Consider the following 21,956-nt stretch of genomic DNA (forward strand, 5'->3'; position numbering starts at 1 on the left):
GGAGGCAAAACCTTGGAGAAAGAGGTGACTTGGTTTTGGCAATAATAACAATAGTCTGCAATAACTCAATTTTGTGTTTGTATACACCTTGTACTGTGCTCCAGAAAAGAGGTTGGTTCAGCTTTCTTGGTGGATAAGATATTCTCCCCCTCACACAGAGACACCCTGGTGCCATTCTAAGAAGAGCCCTGCAAAACTAGCCACATGCCATCCAGTGCCAGGAAGCCTAGTTCTGATATGGTGGTGGTGGAGTTTCTACCCATCTCTCCATAATACAGAGGAAAGTGTACTTGGCTCCATCTATAAACTGGAGCAGCATATCTGAGAAGACCCAATCTCCAAAGCCCCCTGGTTTGGGACAATCAACATCCCAAGTCAGATGCCTTTCAGCTTTGGGCAGCTCTCCTGTCCTGCAGCCCACCTCTCATTCTGTGACCGGCCCTGGTTTCAAAGGTGTGAAATGCTCAGTGAGTGGTACTTTTAGTACTGTGACCCATAATTGACTGGCGCTGCTACCACCCCTTTGGGTTGACCTTAGCCTGGAATCCTTCCTATTCTGGAAGCCAGACAGCCCCGGATTAGAAATGGGTGGGTGGCAGGGGCGGGGGGTGGCGGAGAGGCAAGGGGCAGGAGTCTGCATTTTGCCACCGCTCACCCTCCTGGGATATCCAAGCGTAGCCATCGTTGTTATTTTTATTTTCTGCCATCATATCATCACCAGGGTCCTTCTTCCTGCAGTCTATAGTAAGGGGGAGGACAGGAAAGGAGCTGGCTGCCCGAAGAGGATGATTTTCTGCCTATACTGAGGGTTTTGCTCGCCAGAACTTTGTGGCCCCGGCAAAGCCTGCTTGTGCCCAGCAGAGAAGCGCCCGCAGCCGCGCGGGACATCTGCAGTCTTTTCCTGCCGCGGTGGGGCGTAGGGGGCGACCATTTCCCCGGGGCGTTCCATAGCCCCCGCGCTGGCCTCAGGGGAGCTGCTACTGGAGCTTGCCCTACACCTCCTCTATTCCTCTACTCTCTACTGCAGCCAGGGTATTATTCCCTGCCCCGGGCTAGAGAGGCGGTGAGCTGGGGTGGCGACAGGAGCCCGGCAGTCCCCTGGGCGCTTTCTCCTCCCGTGGCACCTTGGTCCCCCACCCGCGCTTGACTCCTCCCCCGTCTCTATTCCGCAGCGTCCCCGCCCTGTCAGCAGTCTGCTTCAGCGACCGCACCTGCCTCGGGTGGCGGGTGGGGGGTGCACACGGAAGGTAGAAGGGAAAACAGGGAGGGTTTGAGGAGCACAGCGCATCGGGGTGAGCAGCCTCGCCCTGGCCTCGGATCCCTGCGACCCTAGCTGCTCGCGCCAGCCCGCAGCTGCCGCACCGATGCGCTGTCCGCGGTGCTGACGCCGGCTGCCCGCTCGGTCGGGAGGGGGAGAAAACGCCCTCGTTCTCCGGTAGCTCGGAGCCCAGCGATCGCCTCTTCCCGATTCCCGGTTTCCAATGGAACCCGCTGCTTCCTGGCGCCGCGGTTCTATCCAGAGCAAATGAGTTAGCGAAGGAGGAACTTAAACTTCGGACTAGAGCCCGAGAACCCAGTGTCGGGGATTCGCGTCGCGCGGCCCCCAGCCCTGGAGACCTCGGAGCACCACCAAGTTAAGCAAAGTTTCACCGCGGCTTGAGATAAGAGAGGGACTCCGGAGAAGAAGCGCAGGGAGGGGCAAGACGAGGTTCCCCAGCGGGGTGGTAGCCAGCACCGCAGTCGGACACCTGCTCCGATGCCCTGCATCAGTGCCACCAGAGCCACCGGGAGGCATCGCAGCAGCCCAACTCTCCACCCCCTCCCTCCCGTCCCTACTCACCCCTCCCCACACCCCGCCCCGGGCGCCAGTGACTCCGCCTCTCCCTGCCGGGCGGCTCTTCGGCTAGAGCTGAGAAAGGAGCGCTTCCCCGGACTCGGCTCGGCTCCGAGGCTCCGAAGCCGACGCCGCCAGCTCAGCTCCGGGGGCGGGAGCAGGACTGCCCGCGCAACCCGCACATAGGAGCCACCGAGCCCGAACGACTCATGGGACGCCCCCGGGGGCTCTCTACGTGCCTGGCTGCAGCGTCCCGGTCCTAGGCGCCCGGGCTCCACGGCCCATCCCGCCCGCAGCCCGCGGCCTGTTTGGAGAGGAGTATGAGGCCCGGGGCCCCGCGGACGCCGGCCACGGGGCGGCAGGGGCCTAGCTGCGGAGCCCCGCGCCCGAGGGCGGCGGGTAAGGAGCCGCAGGAGCCGGCGAGGCGTCGGGGCGCGGAGACAAGCGCCCCTGCCTGGGCACCCGCTGGGCCGCAAGACTCGCGTGTGGCCTGAGCGCCCGGGAGGAGGCAGAGGCGCCCCTCCGTCCGGGCTCTGGGAAGGCGGCGAGGGGCTCCGCGGCGGCCCCGGACCCCTGGCCACCATCCTCACGTTCCTGCTCCCGCCGGGGGGATGTCGCGGCCCGGGCCCCGAGCGCCGCCTCGGCCCCGGGGCTGAGCTCCGGACCATGTCCTCCCGCAGCCCCCGGCCCCCGCCCCGCCGTAGCCGCCGCCGCCTGCCGCGCCCCTCCTGCTGCTGCTGCTGCTGCCGCCGCTCGCACCTCAACGAGGACACCGGCCGCTTCGTGCTGCTGGCGGCGCTCATCGGCCTCTACCTAGTGGCGGGTGCCACAGTCTTCTCGGCGCTCGAGAGCCCCGGCGAGGCGGAGGCGCGGGCGCGCTGGGGCGCCACGCTGCGCAACTTCAGCGCTGCGCACGGCGTGGCCGAGCCGGAGCTGCGCGCCTTTCTCCGGCACTACGAGGCTGCGCTGGCCGCCGGCGTCCGCGCCGACGCGCTGCGCCCGCGCTGGGACTTCCCGGGCGCCTTCTACTTCGTGGGCACCGTGGTGTCAACCATAGGTGAGCGGCGCGCCCTCCGCGCGTCTTTCCTCTCCGTACCTTTCACCTGCTGCCCTTTCCGCTGCTCGGCCGCTCGGTTTGCGTCCCTCGGCTCGCCCTTCCCTTCTAATGTCCCTTTGCCTACTTTTGTCTCGCCCTCTCTTCTCCGCCCGCCCCCGCCCTCCCTCTTTCCCGGCTTTCGGTGCGGAAGGAAAGCCCACCTCTGGCGCTCACCCCGGGTAACTCGCCTGGCGGTGTGGCTGAATGGTGAGAGCCCGGGCTGCCTGCGTTCCGAGACTGTCCGGCTCCGTGACCTGACCTCTGTGAGCCTCTGTTTTCTCCTCTAAGAATACCTGCCAAGGGCTATGGGTTCTTTCCTATTTTCCATCCACAACCCCTGGGCCTCAGTTTCCTTCCCAGGATTATCTCAAAAGTCCCTTCTCCCTCCACCCTCAGTGCTTTTATTTCTTTTCATAGTCTCTCCCTCTTACTTCTTTTACCCTGTGTTTCCCCACCTCCAGTGGCCTCTAACTCCTTTACCCTGGAGAGGGGGACCACTTGCCCCAGAATCACTTTCCCTAGATCTCCTTCCCACCTGCTACTCCTATAATCCATACCGCCCCCCACGCGTCCCCCAAAGTAAAGCCCGTTAGCCTGAGGCCAGGACTTCGGCTGCTGCTGTTCTGTCTCCCTTCATTCTGCTCTCCCCCAACTCCCAGCCTTTTCTCCAATTTCTTGACCTTTTCTTTGTTCCCTTGCACTTTTTCCAACCATTAGTGGTAGCAAGGGGTAGCTGGGAGCAGGGATGGTTCCCCTGTTCTTTCCATCATCTCTTCTCCCATCTCATCTCTTTCCATCATCTCTTATATTTTGGGATATAAACAGTTCATGTTTTCTCAACCTTATGAAGAATGCTGTGTAAATAGTCCTTCAAGCCCCCACCCCTCTCTCTGTGGCCAGATTGCTGCCTCTGAGCTGCTGTGGAGAAATTCTGGAGCCACCACTGCTCTCCATCCACCCCTTCCTTCCTCTTTTTTTCCTCTCCTCTCACTCACTTTCCCCATCCCCCACTTTCCCTGGGCCCTGGGTGTCATGTGAAACAAAGCCTCCACCCTCAGTTACTCACCTGTATGGGGTGCAGCAGAAATGCAAGCTTATTACCTTGACAAGGATGTGTGTGTCCCCCATTCCTGCTTTGAATCCCAAGATGGAAGAACGCACTTGGCTGGTCACACCTCTAGTCACCCCAAGGCACTGTCTCCTGCTGTGCAGTTTTGGAGGAGGGGGCTGGATTTGCTGGGCTGAGACGTGAGGATTTCAAAGACACACCTTCTGGAGTGGTTTAGCATGCCAGTTCAGAGACAGAGGCATGGACTGTAACTGACCAGGGTAAGCCATGGCAGATGGCTGCTTGGAGGCAGGGAGAGAGGCTGCCTCCATGTGCAGCATATGAGCAGCTAGAGATGTCTCTCTAAGTGTATATGTATAGTCTATGAAAGCACTTCCTTGCCTTCAATGATTTTTCATGTGTCATGCTTGATCTGATTATTTTAAATAGAAAAGGCAAATATGGCCCAAGTCCAAAGCACACACAAATTGGATAAAAATACCCTTTAAAAAGCTATATCATGTTGTTATGGTGATAGAAGATATAAAATGACCCCCTCAAAAAAAAAATCCCCTTTTAAGAGCTGCATCAAGTTGCTATAGCAACTAGAGTTTTTTCTTTTTTTTTTTAAGTGCTTTAAAAGTACTAAGGATGCTTAGTCCTGGAGGATGACATCATGCATCCATAGCTCATTGTTGACCTGTGCTCTTCGTTTTGTAAACATGCCCTTTCCCTTTCTTCCACCTAGAGGCACCTCTGCACATACTGGGTGGTCACAGCATTTTTTTCCCCAGTGACATGTTCCAGCTTCCTAATGGAACCCACAGGCTAAAGGGGAAGCTGTTGGTAGTGTCCCTTTCGTTTTTGGGCCATGAGTCCATCCAAATAAGTCCCCATTCCAATGACCTGTGGTCTCTGATGAGTTCCATCAATCTGTCGTTTGGTGCCTCTTTGGAGGCACTGATTCTGAGCCCAGCCACAGCTTCTAACGCTTCTCTTTCAGCAATTTGCACAAAATCAAGTCAGTGTGTTGGGAAATTGTTCCATGCCCCAGCCTTTAGTCTATTGGCAGGATTGGCTGTTCTTTAGTCAAGTGGAAAGGAACTATACTCTCTTTCTTGATTTGTGTTTTCAGATGTAGGCAAGCAATGTAGGAGGGCTACACTGAACCATGTGGTTATGTTACGAGTGACCCAGCATGTTGCTTCCAAAATCTGCAGGGAAACATTCAAACCAGCCTCAGGATTGAACTAGCCCTCTGTGAGAATGCCAAGACAGCCACACAGGTAGCAGGGTTTCTGCTGGTTATCACCCTACTGGGGTCAGTGGTTCAAATTGGTCACTTCCATCAGTCAGATAAGTTCTGCTGAATCTCCAAGTAGCGTAATTGGCATTTCAGCCTTCTCTTTACAAAATGCACTTGGCTGAGATTTAAGTAAAGATCTGCACAGGTCAGTTTCTCTTCTGCTTACATAGTTCCTTTCTCTTAAATGGCCTAAATCTTCAGAGACAATTATTATTATTATTGATGCTTTTATGGGTTCAACATATCAGGGAGCCAAAGCTCAGTCCACAATGGGCTGTCAGGATTCTTTATCTGCCTCTTTATCCAATGAAGAGGAAAATTAGCACATACTCAGTTTTATTTGATGAGTGAGTATCACAGTGTATATGGTTCACACAGTGCCATGGAATTCAAGGGAACAAAATGATTTGGTTCAGCTATGTATACTGCCTAATCAAAAGGATATGTGTGTGTGTGTGTGTGTGTGTGTGTGTGTGTGTGTGTGTGTGTGTTGTAGACCCAGCTATATTATTCACCTAGACTTTAGTGTAGAAAATCTTCCCTTCCATTCATTCCATAACATGATTGTGTGTATCAGGCTATATTTTGAAAGGTTAAAGCTTATTCTACATGGCAAGATTAAGGCATATTCCAATATGGGCAGCTGGATCGCAGCATTTATGAGCAACATATCTTCGCCATCCTCACTGAAGAGGATTAGAACAAGAAAGGGACCTTTGGCCCAATCTCATTTGGCAACAGGGTTAGGGGACTTGTCAATGGTCACACAGTTAATGAGGGGCTCAGCTAGGTCCAGAAACCAAGTTGTGCAGTATCCACCAATTTCATGCATATAATTGGTGGGAACATTCTTGTTTGAAACTAAAGTATTTAATAAAGGATATGTGTCTGTCTGTCTGAATGAGAAAGAGAGAGAGAGAGAGAGAGAGAGAGAGAGAGAGGTGTGTGTGTGTGTTTGTGGGTGTGTGCGTGTTTGTGTGTGTGTGACCAGGCCAGGGACTGGTCTGCTGGTCTATTGGTCAGGTCATCAACTGATTAACTCCAGAGAAAACTTGAAGGATCAGACAGATCTTATAGGTCAGGCAAGTTAGAAGCATCTGGCAGGTCTTAGCTAGTCAGGCAAGAGCCAGCATAAAGGGCAGAGATGAGGCACTAACAAGTAAGAGAACTTCTGGCAAACTGGGATCTAAGGACAGAAGTCACTTGCTTTCTGCCCTTTTTTGCACCAGTGTGTGTATGTGTGCACAAGTGTGTGCATGTGTGTATGCATGAAGGCACACACACTCTTGGGAGCACATGTTTATAGAGGTGGGGAAGAAGGGGCAGGAATGGGCTTTTTCACCTGGTCAAAGATGTAATGAAAGGTTCAGGTATGGCTGTGTGTACTCAAGGTTACATGGAACACTATGATGATGTAGAATGTTTATCCTGACATTTGGTTTGAACAGGGTCCTGTATCCACAGCTGGCCAGTTTGCAATCGTGTAGATACACGTGTGTCTACACAGTGCAGTACCAGTGGAAAATTTTGCCTGTGATTATTCAGCAGTCGTTTAGGCTGTGTAGAAAGTTAATCTGAATAACTCAAGCGAAATAAAAATCCACTTTGTAGTCTGAGTTATTCATAGTGATTGCTTATACTGAACTGAAATCCTGGGTAATTATTATTTCTCCCATTTACGCTATGTGACATATTCCCTAGGGGTTGAAATCTAGTTTGTTTTAATGTGAATATATCCTTGTATTCATTTCCCCAATTAACAAACATCTAAGACAACCATCACTCATCACAGATGCATGTGTGGCCTTGGCCTTGTCGTCTGCACATCCTGTGATTCTATGAACTAAAGACAGAGATAGTGTCTTATGTTCTTTTAGCATGAAACAATATTCTTGAAGGCAGTATTCCAGCTCAGAGATATTCCAAACAATCCAAAGAGAATTAACCCATCACTTCACATCCTAAAGAATGTTTGTCGGTTAACTTTGAAAAGATTAAATGGAAACTCTCCACTGGGATTTTAATTATGCATCTGCTGTCAAATTTACACATAGGAAAGAACATATTTTAAAATCTTTCTCAAATGGCAGCTTGATATAAACAGAAATATTTTTGCTTCCTTTTATTAGGTTTTCTGGCAGGGTTTTTTAGCTATAAAGCTAAAATCATGCCGCTGTAGATGGGATGGTGTAGGTATGAGAGTTGTCACTTTTGGCACTGCATAATTTAGCTTGCTACTTTCAGAATTAGGCACACTTAATTATTCAGCCACGAGATTAGTAACAAGTCCTAACTTTTTCCCTCTTTTTCAACATGGGTTTTTTAAAACTGTTTTTGCTACAAAGGAAGCTAAGACATTATAAGCCCAAAAATGTCACTACCACATTTACATTCAACTTTCTTCTAACATATATGTAATCCAGCTGGAGATAGTTTTGATATCTGGAATAAAATACATTATCCAGAAGGAGAGGTGCACTCTTCCTTGCATATTTCTCTCATCAACTTTTTTTTTTTTTTCTAACAGACACAGTCTTACTCTATTGCCCAGGCTGGAGTACAGTGGAGTGAACACAACTTACCACAGCCTCAACCTCCTGGGCACAAGTAATCTTCCCACCTCAGCCTCCCAAGTAGCTGGGACCACAGGCACACATCACCACATCTGGCTAATATTTTTTTTTTTTTTGGTAGAGACAGCCTCCCCACATTCCCAGGCTGGTGTCAAACTCCCGGCTCAAGCAATCCTCATACCTCAGTCTTACAAAGTGCTGGCATTACAGCCGGGAGCCAACGTGCCCAGTCTCATCAACTATTTTTTATTGAAAGATGATGTTATGGCAGCTTTGAAGGACATTTAGGAAGAAAATATCTCATTAAATTTGAAACTCTGGGTAGAGAGCAGGAAATGTATTACCATTCACTGCTCCATCCTCAGCACGCAGCATCAGACTCAGCCCATAGTAAACAATAATTATTTATTAAATGAATGGGAGAACAAGCCATTCATGATACCACTGCACTAACACAACTCTTCATGTTTGTAGGTTCCCCTACAGTTCCTTATTATGCCTTTTGTAGGAAAAAGGAAGGAAACTAACTGGTGTGTGTGTACTAAGCTGCTTCTGTTTTGTTAACATTGTATTATCGATATTGTTTCTGTGTTTTCACATAGCCTTCACATGCAGATTTTAGTGGGTGCGTAATATTCCATATAGTTAATGTTCTGTAATTCACTACCCTTGTTGCTGGATAGCTGGGTGTTTCCCAGTTTGGGGCTATTTTGAGTAATGCCACAGTGATTATCTTTATGCAAGATGGCCTTTTCTTTCTGCGATATCTCCTTGGGATGACTTCCAGGTGGTAAAATTGCTGAGTCAATGGGTACTGCTGTCTTCATGGTGCTTGTGGCCAGCCCCTTTGGAGCGAGAGACTGTCTGGTCTCTTTGTATCTGAGCCTATGCCTCTACAAAGCCTAGCAGCAACTGGACAGTTATCCAGCTAATTGTTCCATGGAAAAGGGCCACACATCTACTTGGTTTTCTTCAGGATTGCACTTAGTTCCAGGAGCTGAGCTGCCTCCTGAACAAGGCTATGCTTAGCATCTTCAGCCTCCCTTGTTTTAATGAGAGCGGCTCCCTTTGGGAAGTTCTGGGTGAGTGGAGAAAGCTAAGAAGAAAAAAACGGTGGGGACACTGCCAGGCCATCAAAGACTGAGACAAGAAAGGTACCTGGACCCTCCTGCTGTCCTGTGGGCTCCCAGAAATGGTCTGCCACTATTCCTGGGCCAAGCCAGCTGAGAGAGAACATATTTCCACTCAGTCTTGGCTATGCCCTAGGGCCCCAGCCTTGAACAGCTCAGAATTGTGCCTAAAGGAGCAAAGATAACACTCCTAGAGTATTCTAGCTGGAAGTACCACAGAGATCCTTCAGAACTTTCCCCAGGCATGTAGACCATTTTGTCAACAAAAGCCAACAATTAGCCCGTTATAGAAAATAGGAGCAGAGCTGCTGTAATTGTGGTGGGGGCTGAAGCCAGCACCAGTGGGCCTTTCCTTGGATGCCACCCACTCTCTGAAGTCTTCTCTGAGGAACCCTAGAGCATCTCCAAGACCAGTCTGAAGAGGGTGAATTTAACCTCATTTCTCATTTTACACAAGGCTCAGAGAGGAGGAGAGGTTGCCCAAGTTATCCAGCAAGTACGAGGGACATTCACTGAGAGCTTGAGCTCTCATCCTCCCTGGAAGAGTTACATCAGTATTGCCAAAGGTGGGTGTCTCTCTCCAACTCTGTCCCACACCCTTTCTTACACACATAGTTCTCACACTCACAAACAGCATGCACGAACCCACACACACTGCGCATCTGGGGAGACAAGTAGAGAATCCAGCACAGTTTTGAGAGGGCACCAAGGCTTCCTGGTAGGGGTGAGTGTTGCACAGCACACAGTAGGGGAGGAGCTGGAGAGGAGGGTGCGCGTCTGAGGAGCAGAAGGCACGCTGAGTGACTTGTGGGGGCAGTTGGAGCCTTTGGGTAAAAACTCCTGCTTGATCTGGAGATGGTGGTGGTAGCCTTGTGTAAGTGTTCAGTAAGTGTCCCCATCCCAGACACCTGGAGTGGCACTCCCTTGCCTTGCTTGTCTGCCTCAAATCCAGAGGATCTCAGAGATAACAAAAGGCCATTGGTCTATTCCTGTGGTCACCCCCAGTTCTGGAGTCCTCCCCAAGCTTTCTGGCCCTTTCATTTTTTTCTGTCCAGTTCCACTGACTTTCCAGGGTCTAGAGCTCTTCGTGGGGCCACCAGCCAGCAACCCAGAATGTGTGTGGAGCCCGAGGTGGGTGCTCTGGGCAGAGTCCACCCTCTGATCCTCACTCAAGGCAGTAGCAGAGTTTCTGAACAGGGAGAGTTGGTGAGGAGCCGGGGGTGGAGGGGCTTGAAACTGCAGGAAGATGAGCACTTTCCAGGAGGTTGGGGAGGTGCTGGTAGAGAATGGAGAAGGGTACTAAAGCCTCTTGATCCCCACCCTAAGCCAACTCTTGGCTGCCACCACTGTTGTGAGACTCTGGCCCCCAGAAGTTCTACCTTAGCCACCTACCAGGGGAATCTAGGTCCCTTCTCCAAGTGGCCAGTGGCTATGGTGGAGAATGCTCTGGACTCTGTCTGTGAGTGCTGCCCCTACCCTTCACTTGACCAACCCTCAGCTCAGGGCTGAATTCCTGGCTTACTACTAGGTCCATGGTAACTGGTGTGCCTGGGCCTTAGAAGAATGGAGCTCTGGGGTTTCTCCTCCATCTGCTTCCTCCAGATCCCAGAGGATCTCATTCCGAGGTGACCTCACAGTGAAGCATCCAGAATCTTGTAAATGCAGGTTTTACAGTGTTCAAACACAGTGTCTTTATACTCATAGCAACAGATGTTACAGACCAGGAAGGTAGGATAGCATGCAAACTGTAAGGTACCTGCGAATCACCTGGGAATCTGCTTACCGTGCAGTTTCTGTTCGGTAGGTCTGGGGTGGGACCTGACAGCCCGCATTCCTCATGAGCTCCTGGAGATGTCCATGCTGACACACTTGGAGTCTTTAGGGTAGAGAGAACAGTGGTGAGTTAGGCACTGGGAGTCTAGACCTGGCTCTACCACTAACTGGCTGCGTGGCTTTAGGCAGTAGGTATCACCATTCAGTGCCTCAGTTTCTCCCTTACTAAAAGAATGGAATGTCCAAGGTCCTTTGAGCCCCTTCTAGCTAAGATGTTCTTATAGCTGGGAGGACTGTTGGCTCATATCCTTCCAGTATAGTTTAGTGTAGACTCTAAACACACCAGCACTGCAGCCAGCCTGCTTGCCTGGATTCATGTCCTAATTCTGCCATATTCAAACTATGTGCTGTCAGTGAGTAGATGTACTTCTCCTTGCCTCAGTTGCTGCCTCTCTAAAGTGAAGACCATGATGGTTCTTACCCCATGGGGTTACTTTAAAGACTGAAGGGTCTAACCCATGGATGCAGTCCTTGGTAACCCTGAGTAGCATCAGCTGCCCAGATCTCGGCAACCCTGTTGGCAAGCCCTGCCCTGCCTTTCTGTGCAGGAGGGAGACCAAGGCACGTTTCCTTCCCTGTAGCTTACCCGGCCACACCACCCTGTGCACGGCCCAGTCCTCTGGGCCTCAGCCCCCCTGCAGTGTGGCATCTGCTGCACTCTGGTTGGTCACTGCCTCTTGGGTATGTTGTGTCCTATGCTGTTACATAACCAGCCTGGAAGGGTACTTTTGAAAATGCATTTTCTTTGGGTCCTCAACTGGAATATCTTAATCATCCCTTGTAGATGCAGTGCTCTTTAATTATTGTCAAGGACGTAATTGGTGGATAACTGAATGAATGATTCAGTGGTGAGTCAGACCAGTGTCATCCAGTGCTTCTCTGCCCCCCACACCCAGAGCGGAGCCCTGGGCAGCCACACCCCTGCCCACCCTCCTTGTTTCTCGAGTGTGCTGGGACCTCTTGGCAGTGCTTAGCCTGAGAGGGAGGTCATGGAGCTGAAGAGTAGCAGGGAAGCTGGATGCTGGATGAGGCCAAACCCTGCCACACTCTGGCCCTGCCACCAGAGGTGGGTCCAGTGTCATGGCTGTTGGGTGGAGGTTACTAAAGGAAGGCACTGAAGCAAACAGCCCCATGCATGGGCAGCACGCTGCTGCCCCCTGCACACCGGGGCTACCATAGCTCCCTGGTGGGTGGAGAAAGCACCAGGACCCCCTTCCCAGGCAGAGACTTCCCGGGGCAGAACAGAATCTGGGGCAGGGGAGGCCACAGAGCCTGCCAGCATCTCACCTCTCCAAAGTCTTCATCATGCCACCAGCCAGTGCCTAGCTAGGGACTGAGGGAGATAAGTGAGGCATTTTTGGTGTCCCTGGTTGACTCACCTCCCTGCCACATGTCATGTTTGCCAGTTCACTGTGTTTTTATCAAGCGCCAAAAATCCTAGGACAGCAAAGAAGATGTTGCTTAACATCTGTCTTGTCAACATAGATGACAAGACAGGCTCAGAGAGGTTAAGCAACTTTCTTGGCATCAAACAGAAAGTCAATCAATGGCAGAATAGAAGAGCCAGGGCTCCTGACTGCTCAAGATCTTCTCTGCTGTCTCTGAATTGTGCAGTTCCACAGAGGGGGAAGAACCACAGCCCAGTCTGGGGGCTACAGGGTTGTATGGGTGGAGGAGGAGGATGAGGAGACATCAGCAAGAGCTGAAGCACAGTTTGGGGACTCTGGGATTTGGCTGTGCTGTGACTCCTGGCAGTGTCAGTGGCTGCACTGAAGCGAGGCTGCGCCTGCTTCCCATCCTTCGCCACCTAGTACCTCTCTGTGAAGGAGGCTGCCAACCAGATCTGAGAGGATAGAGCACGTGGTGCCTACAGGGCTCACTAGAGCTCTGGGAACTTGTTGAAGAGGACCAAGCTCCTGCCCAAACCTGAGAACCCTCAGCCTTGCTCTGGAAGTAGCTGCAGTGGGCATGGACAGGTGGGACAGAAAACCGAAAAAACCAGGCGGGCCTCCCTTAAGCACACCAGCAAGGAAAGCCTGGAGACATGGCCAGCTCAGGACTCACCTCCTGAGGTGATGTTGGCTTGAGGGAGGCTCTGCCTAAGGTCATGTCCTGGGAACAGACCCTGCCCAGACCTTGCACCAAGCACCTGCCAGTGCTACCCTCCTCTCTAGCCATCTTTAACTTCTATTCCCATCATCTCGCACTTTAAGCCTCTAGGCTGTTGCATATGCTGTTCTCTCCACCTGGAATGCCCTTCCCTTCCTCCCTATTTTCTACCAGGTGAAATCGGTCTTCAAGATCCAACTCAAATGATGTTACTACAGAAGCACCTACTGTGAAGTCCCTCTTAGTGCCCTCAGACCTATGGCAATTATTTGTTTCTATGCTAGCTTCCCCAGCTGTGAAGTAAGCCATTGTTGATGGGATAAGATGTATCTAAAGCTGGCCCAGGACCCAGCACATAGTAGGTATGCAGAAAACTTAGCTGCTTCTTTCTCCATGTCAGAAGCTACATCTTAGTAGTGCTTGTCACTGTTACAATTAATATCATGATAATAACCATGATGGCAGCAGCTATGCATTGAGTGACTACTTTGAAGTAGAGCAAAGAGGTAATTTCTGTCAATCATGGAGCATAATACTTGGCACAAAGTGGGTGATTAATCCACATATGTTGAGTGGATGGAATGAATGAGTAAGTGAAAACCTTGAACTGCTGGGAATTCATAACAAAAAATAAAAACTGAACAAGCTGGGCCCAGGCCAGGTTCCCAGAACCTCCCAGGGCCTCCCTGCTGGTCTCCCCGCCCCTGCAGCTAGAGGGGCTGGCTGTGCATGAGCCTCTCTGCTGGGCCATTGCTTTAATGCTCTCCCAGTGGCTGGCAGGTGCACAGCAGGGCAGCCAGCTCATTCTGGAGCTCCCCTCTCTGGCAGTGCTGTTTCTGTGGCTCTCTGAGTCAGCTGGGTCCTTGTCCTGACCCTGCCCTAGACTGAAACCAAACTAAACGATTGTAAGCCTCAGCCCTTGTTACCCCCAGAAAGCAGTAGGAAAAGTTCAGTCCTGAACTAAGAGGCCTTCTGGTCCTAGTTTTCCCACTGACTTGGATTTCCCATCTGGCCCTGGCCCTGGCTGCATCTCTTAGCCATAAGGAGGCCCTGCTGAAATTCTACCTCTCGGTCCAGTAGTTCCACCTTTTCTCTTCACCTGCCCATGACACATTCCTTAGAAACTGGATGTTGCTTCACAAATTTGACGGAAGTTTAATCAGTAATGAAATGCAATTCCACAAACCAGGAAAAGCCACCCCCACCCACACGGCCCAGCACCATCACAATGCCTCCAAAAATACTTGGGGAAGCTTTTATTGGAATCAGTTGTCCCAGCTTTCTGGAAAGTTTCAGTTGAGATAAACGCAAACTCCGAATCGCACTCCGCGTGACTCCTCTCTAATCCTTTCCAAATGGCCATGATCTCCTTCCCTGCTGCCAAGTGTTCTGAATTCGGAGCGCCTCGTGTGAGCCTGTTTAGCTGCTAACACCAGGACCTGCCAGGAATTCTGCAGGGACAGCCCAGGTGCGAGAGGGAAAGGTAGACAGGGGCCTCGGCCTGTGCTGAGTGTGTTGGCATTTCCTAGGGCAGGGTGCATTTTGGAGGCCTTGCAGCTTTGGATTGTTGTGTTCTCTTCTAAAATGGAAGGTCTGGAAAGAAAGCTGAGATCACATGGGAGCTGATTCTGAAGGTCTGGCAGCCCCCGTGGCAGGCAGGGAAGAGGTCCTTGCCTGTGTCAGTGCAGAAGTGGGACTGCAGGGCCTGCCCCTGCCAGCTCCCTCTTTGTCACTCCCCACACTTCCTGCTGGTTTGGCATGGAATCACTTGTGTGACTGTGTGCTTAGCATCTGCTTCTCTTGCCAGATTCTGGGTTCCTGGAAGATGAGAACCCTGTCTCCTCTGTTCCCCTCCATGTCTCTCCATTGCCTGGCACAGGGCATGGCGCATGGGAGGGGCTACAGAAATATTTTAGGAATCAGTGTAAATTTGAATGAATGGCTGTTTCCAAGATTCCCAACTCTACCTAGGCACCTATTTTTTTAAAAAGTAAAATATGATCAGATGATGACCTGCTTTGTAAAAGAAAGCTTTGCTTCTCAAAGGGATTCATTCCAAAGCCACATACCCCATTATATTGTAACCAGTGTTCCTGACCCTGGTTACAAGTTAAGAGATGTAACTTGTAACCAGTGTCAGGAACCCAGCAGCTGCACGAAGTCCACCTTACTGCCATGTTCACCTTCACACAATCCCCAAATCCCTCAGGCAGCTCAGTCCCTAACATCAAATTAGTGAGCAATATACATGGCCCAGATGGCAATTCAGAAGTGTGTATAACAAGAGCTGAAGTGGGTCGTACACCTGTACATCTGATTGGAGTTGTTCAGGCCTCCCGGCGCAGTCAAGCTGAGATTGGGTTGTATGCCTAACATACGGAAATTGCCTTACAAAGCTCCTTGATGTGCATTGTTCAGCCAGGCAGGTATGCATTATTCATGTATCCATTTTAAGAATTAAGAAATCTGCATAGCCAAGTGACAGTTTGTGGTACAATGTAGTGGTTAGGGAAAGAGTGCTGGGGGCCCTGTCTTGAGTTTGAATTTTAGCTTGTCTTGGTCTGTTTTCTGCTGCTGTAACAGAAGATCACAGACTGGGTAATTTATTAAAACAAAAAACAAACAAACAAAAAACAGGTTTATTTAGCTCACGGCTCTGGGGGCTGGGAAGTTTATGATAGAGGGCTCCAGCATCTGGCAAGAGTCATCCCACATGGAAGGCATCACGTGCTGAGCAAGTGTGGGACAGAATCAGCCCAAACTTATCCTTTTATCAGGGGCCCACTTCCGCAATAACCAACCCACTCCAGTGATGATGAGATTAATCCATTCATGAGAACAGAGCCCACATGACCCAATGGCCTCTTAAAGTTCTCACCTCTTAATAGTCTTACAATAGCCATTGAATTTCAACATGAGTTTTGGAGGAGACATCCAAACCATAGCAAGCTCTGTCATTGGGGTTGCCAGCATGCATCTCCTGCCCATTCACTGAAATCTGCCTCACTGAGTTCCTCTCCAGCCTTCTCTAGCCTCCTACAGATGATGCATCCAGGAACCAGGCTTCTTAACCATCTCATCTGTAACTATATTTCTTTCCATCCCACCCCAGCAGGTGATTTGGTTCTATCTATGTCCTTGCTATTACTAGTAACTGCACTACCTTCAAAGTTTTTGACTCCAAACATCTCACCTCTGACCAGCGCCTCCCATGCTTCCAGCTCCCATCCTTTGATCTCACCCTATATGGGTGAGATCATAATCCTTTGGCTGTAAGACCTACAGGTCATTCACACGCCCACTCTTATGTTTCCTCCGTTTTCTTTGGGCCTGCATTTCTTTTTTAACCCAGCTTGGATTCATTCCCTTTTGCAGAGACCCTTAACTTCCTTGTGCCTCTCTCCCTATTTTGTACCCCTATCAAGATACCAACTTCCCACTTATTCTTCATCTGTTCTCAAGCAGCTGAATATGGCTAAGAAACTATGCAGAGATGCTGACTGGTCCAACTTTAAATTAGTGACCCTGAGTACCAGCTGGATACTCCACATGGCAGGACCACCCCTCCATCCCACCATACTTCCTACTATGTCCACCACTTATCCCCCCTCTTCTCACCTTTAGCCTCCCATTCCCCTCACTCTCTGCTAATTACCTTTTTTTCACAGTCCATTGAGGAAATGAAAGTAATCAGATGTGGACTTTCTTACCTTCACACCCCTAAATCCACCCACCATGTGGAGCTGCTTTCTCTCCTATGACAGTGGATGAAGTGTCTACTTCCAAATGCCTGCTTCACTGGATCCCACTTCCTCTTTCTCCAGGACTTAGTTCCTGCCATTACTCACTCTCCATGCACTGTTCATTTATACTTCCTTAGTATGCAAACATGTATATTCTTTCTTCCTAACAGACCCTGCATCTCTCTCCTACTACTTCCCCAATTCTCTGCCCTCCTATACAGGAAAGCTTCTCAGAAGAGTAGTCAACATCTCCCTTCCTCACCTGCTCTTCTCCCCTGGATCCATGTCAATCAAAAGTCCAGCCCCACCTTTCCAGTGACTATGTGACTGTAAGGTCCCTAGTGGCTCCCTTCCTTAAAAAATCCAGTGATTTCCCTGTCCTCAGCATCTCAGCAACATTTGACATGGCTGACCATTTATCCTCAAAATCCTTTTTTCTCTTGGCTTCCAGAACATCGTGCTGCCCTTGATCCTCACTGGCTGCTTTCTTTGGTCCTTTTTGCTGGATCTTCTAGATGTGACCTCTCAGCGTGAGAGGGCCCCATGCTCAGTCCTTACTCTGCACTGCCTCTAAACAATCTCTCACCTGTGGAGGAAAAGCTTTTCCCCTACATTTTCTTAGTTTCAGTGAATAGGGCCCTGAATTAAACCAACAAAATACAGATTAACAGGAGAAAAGGTTTATTGCATATACATATAGAGGCCTTCATAGAAAAGTAATGACCTAAAAAGAATCTAATATACCATCTTAATAAAGAGTGATAAATTGTGGAGTAATGATGAGATAAAAGAAGTTTGGACTTCTAGAAGTGACAAATTATGGGAAGATAAATATAGGAGGGAAACTAATGGAGAATAAGGTTTGGTTTTAATATGGTTTATTATTCAGACTCAATCGGTGCAATCTCTGGAGTGATAATGGGGTCCCCAGTGATTAAGAGTACAGGGAGGGGAAGAAGGACACCTTGGCAAAGAAAAATTTATGTCCTGCCTTCAGGCAGATGGGGAGGATAAGGAGCTTTCTCTGCATCTTCTGCTTCCGAACTGCCTGCAGCTCAAAACAATCCTTATGCCAAAGTGACATATTTGGGGATGGCATACTCTGATCCCCTTCACACCCTTTGGCTTTAAACCCATCTATCTGTTGATGAACAACCCATCTTCTACACTAAGCTTCAGAGCTATGGGTACAACTACCCATTTGACATCTCCACATGGATATCCAGTATGTATCAGAACTTCTAAAAGCCCCAAATAGAACTCCTCATTCTTGCCCTACCCCACTCTTGACTGTTTTCCTCACAAGGTGTTCCTGCTCCTTGGTACACTGCACCATGAGTCTTCATCTCAATAAATGTCATCCATATAAAGAGTTGTCCTGATTCCTCTTTTTTCCTAAACTATTATATCGAATTCAGCATCAACTCTTGTCAGCTCAATCTGCAAAATACGTTCTGATTCCATCCACTTGTCTCTCTGCTCATCGCTACCAGTCAACTCCAACTGTCACCATCATTTCTTGCTGGAGCAACTAAATTAGTATTCCAACCAGTCCCCCTGCTTTCTCTATAATCCATGACAACCTGTTCTTCACACACAGCCAAAGAGATCTTAAAAGTGGAAGTCAGGCCAAGTCCTTTGCTTGTTTGAAATCCTTCAGTGACTTCCCATTGCACAAAATCTGACTCTTCACCATGACATTCAAGGCCCTGCACAATCTGGCCCTGCCTCCCCACTGGCACTGCTTTTCCCTTCACTCAACACACTGCAGCCACACTAGACCTACCAGACCTCTGGACATTTGCACTTGCTGTTCCTGCTGCCTGGTGCACTGCTCTGTGAGTCATAGCGTGACTGACTTCTTCTCAACCATATTCAAGCCTCATGTCTAAAGCTAAAATGTCACCCTTGAGGAGCCTTCCCTGGTCCCCCTGTTTACAGTAGTGTCCCCTACAAACCCCCAGTCACTCCCTCACACTACTCTGTCTTATTGTCGTTAGAGCATCTACCATTTTTGGAAATCATCTTGTTCATGAACAAATACGTGTTTATGTATTTGTTTGTTTCTTGACCTCTGCTCACCCCCTCCCTGCTCCATGAAAGCAGGGTTCTTCTTGTCTCTCGTGTCCACTATTATGTTCCCATTGCCTAGCACAGTACCTTGTGTTTGTTGAATAGATGAACTTCCAAAGCTTCCATTTTAACATTTATAAAATGGGAATAATAAAAACATCTGTATCACATGGTGGATGGGAGAATTATATGAGACAATGAATGCAGGTGCTTAGTCTGGCCCTGGTATTTCATAAGCACTCTAATGTGGACTTATGTTTTTATTAATAGATAATCTGGCTGAGTTCACACAGTAAGTGGCAAAGCTAGACCCTGAGCTGAGTTCTCTGACCCCAGATCTTTTGTTCTTTTCAGTATGTCTGATGCCACCTCTCAGGTTGCAGGGTAGGCAGGTTTGAAGGAATAGTGTAAGTGAGGTTCAGGACCAGCCTGCCTTAAGCAAGTTAAGGAACAATGACAGGTGAAACTGCTTCAATAGGTTAAGGTCATATTGGAGGGCTTTGAAAACCAGGCAGAAACATTTAGACTTGGTATGGGGGCATCAGGAAGCCACTGGAGTTCTTGAACAGGGGTTTAATGTGATGATGACTGTTTTAGAAGCAGATTCTGGTGCTTTAGTCACTATATGGTTATGCCATTAAGTCAGGCAATCTCTTTAGTCTAAATTGTTAGTCTCTAGACTGCCTTCAAACAACTAGATAATTGTGAAGTCCCTTTGTTTTGGTTGTTCACCTCAAACATTACATCAGTCCATTATCCACTGTTCCCTCACTTTATCAGGAACTTATTACCACCGTACTTCTGCTTGGGTGACAGAGCAAGATCCTGTGTCCAAAAAAAAAAAAAAAAAAAAAGCTTACATATCTCTATCAGTGGGAAATCATTGATGAATATGTGCTTTGTATATTCAGCTCTGAATTGCTATGATTCCAAACTCATTCAAGAGGACTGCCAATGTGAATTGTTTCCTTATGCGCTCTAAGTATAACTCATGATCTATGAGTTATAATTTTATTTTATAGCTACCGGTGTTCACACTTTAAACAAAGGGCAGAATTTGTCACATTAGATTGAAGAGCTGTATACTCTTGCAATGAGGTCTACCACACAGGGTTGTGAGGAGGACCCTTGCATAGGCTGAGAACCACTGAATGTTCATTCATTTGTTTATATAGCAGCCCACGATGCTGAATATTTGTGGCAGGATGAATTGGGTAGAGGGGACTAGGCATAGGGACTGGGGAATCATGTCACCTTTGGAAAGGAGCAAAAGAAAAGGGGTAAGAGATGTTTTCAGGAACCAAGACAGAATTTGGTTATTGGCCCTCAGCAAGACTCAACATGACGTCTGCTGATCTTGGGTCTTCTTGTTTTCTATTTCCCCTCATTTCTTGACATTATGCCCACACAGGAAGATTTAGGGAAAGGGGCTAACCGTGGACCTGGGGATTTCTTTTTCTTTTTTTTTTTGAGCCAGAGCCTGGCTCTGTCACCCAGACTGGAGTGCAGTGGTGTGATGCCTGCTCACTGCAACCTCTGCCTCCCAGGTTCAAGCGATTCTTGTGTCTCAGCCTCCCAAGTAGCTGGGATTATAGGCATGTGCCACCATGCCCAGCTAATTTTTATATTTTTTGTAGAGATGGGGTTTAGCTATGTTGGCCAGGCTGGCCTCGAATTCCTGGCCTCAAGTAATCCGCTCACCCAGCCTCCTAAAGCGCTGGGATTACAGGCATGAACCACCACGCCCTACAGGGCTCGGGGATTTCTAACGATAACAGTGCATCTGGAGATTGGTAGGCATGTCTGATACTAGGAGGAAGGCAGTTGCAGATGCTGCAGCCACACAGGAATTGGGGAATGAAGCAGGCTGAGGCTGAAGTAGGATATCCCTCCTCCAAAGCTAGGCTCAGCAGGTCAGCCCTCCCCTCACTGCTCAGAAATTGCTGAGAGCAGCCCCCTGTGTCCTGCAGGTGGGAAGGGCACTGCAGTTGGTGGGGGCAGGGGTGCAGCAGAGGTTGGTATGTAGCAGTGACCTTAATTCATAGAATTTTTGTCCCTAGAGTCTCCTTCACTTCCATCTATTTTCTTGCTTTATTTCTTTTTTAATGTTTTTTCATAAAACTTACTCTCTTTTAGCTGTTTATGGCTAAAGGGCATCCTAGCTGGAGCCATAGGCTGATTAAGTCTATCTCATTTCCTGACCTTCTCCCCACCCTCCCACCCGCCTGTCCCAAGGGCGGAGCAAGAAGGAAAGAGGTGATGAGGCCCTTCAGGCAGAGAGGCCCAGCTCCTCTAGATTGCAGGACTGAATGAGCTAGTATCTACAAGGCCCTGGCTCTACTCCCTTGTAGTATTTCCAGGCTTTCTCTGTAATGCCGCTGTAGTGAGAACTCCTTGTACCCCGCTAGATTTATGCACAGGGCAGCCTGTGGCTAGAACTGAATCTTAAACCAATAATCTGCCTTCCCCAGGACTAGCACCAAAATATTGTTATGTCTCTGGGGGTCTAGAATTGGAGAGCTCCAGAAAAATATGAAATATGGATGCTGTGTAGGGTAGGGGGTAATACTGATTTCACACGCTGTATTTTCCAGAACACTTAGCAGGCCCTGTATTCTAATTCGGCATCCAGAAAACATGATTCCCCATTCATCCATTTATTTAACAGATATTTCTTGAGCACCCCACTATGTGCCAGAAAACTTAAAGTCCCCAGGGATACAGCCGTGAACAAGTAGGCAAAGTCCCTACTGTATGAAGCCAACATTCTAGTTGGGGGAGACCGATGATAAGCAAATGAATGTCAGGTGGTGGTAAATGCTGCAAAAAGGAAAAAACCAGAGCAGGGTAAGAATAGCGTGATGGAAATAGGGTGGTCTGAAAGGGTCTCTTGGATGACGGGACCCCTGAGTGGAGGCTTGGAATGAAGTAAGAGAGTGAGCCATGTGGCTGTCTGGTGGAAGAGGGCTCCAGCCAATGCCAAGGTCCTTAGGAGGAGCTTGCAGGGTTTGCTGGAGGAGCCGCAAGGAGGCCAGTGTGTCTGAAATAGTGTCTGGAGGAAGGGCAGGTGAGAGTTAGAATGTGAGGTAGAGCAGTAGCCAGAGACTAGGTCATGCAGGGTCTCCAGGCCACCGCAGGACCTTTGGGTTTTACTCTGCGTGAAATGGGGAGCCACAGGAGGGTTCTGAGAAGAAGCATGAGTAAATCCTGA

General features: G+C 49.3%; 1 protein-coding gene across 1 annotated transcript in view; it reads left to right on the forward strand.

The window, feature by feature from the left end:
- Positions 1 to 1,210: 1,210 nt before the first annotated feature.
- KCNK12 (potassium two pore domain channel subfamily K member 12) overlaps positions 1,211 to 21,956 on the forward strand; it is a 50,916-nt gene continuing 30,170 nt past the window's right edge. Inside the window, exon 1 of the mRNA XM_032292186.1 lies at positions 1,211 to 2,891. Within this exon, the coding sequence (XP_032148077.1) occupies positions 2,501 to 2,891 (391 nt within the window). The 5' untranslated portion in view covers positions 1,211 to 2,500. The remainder of the gene's footprint in view (positions 2,892 to 21,956) is intronic.

Source organism: Sapajus apella, unplaced genomic scaffold (assembly GCF_009761245.1).
Source record: "Sapajus apella isolate SASKATOON/1434 unplaced genomic scaffold, GSC_monkey_1.0 scaffold26, whole genome shotgun sequence".
Classification (NCBI taxonomy): domain Eukaryota; kingdom Metazoa; phylum Chordata; class Mammalia; order Primates; family Cebidae; genus Sapajus; species Sapajus apella.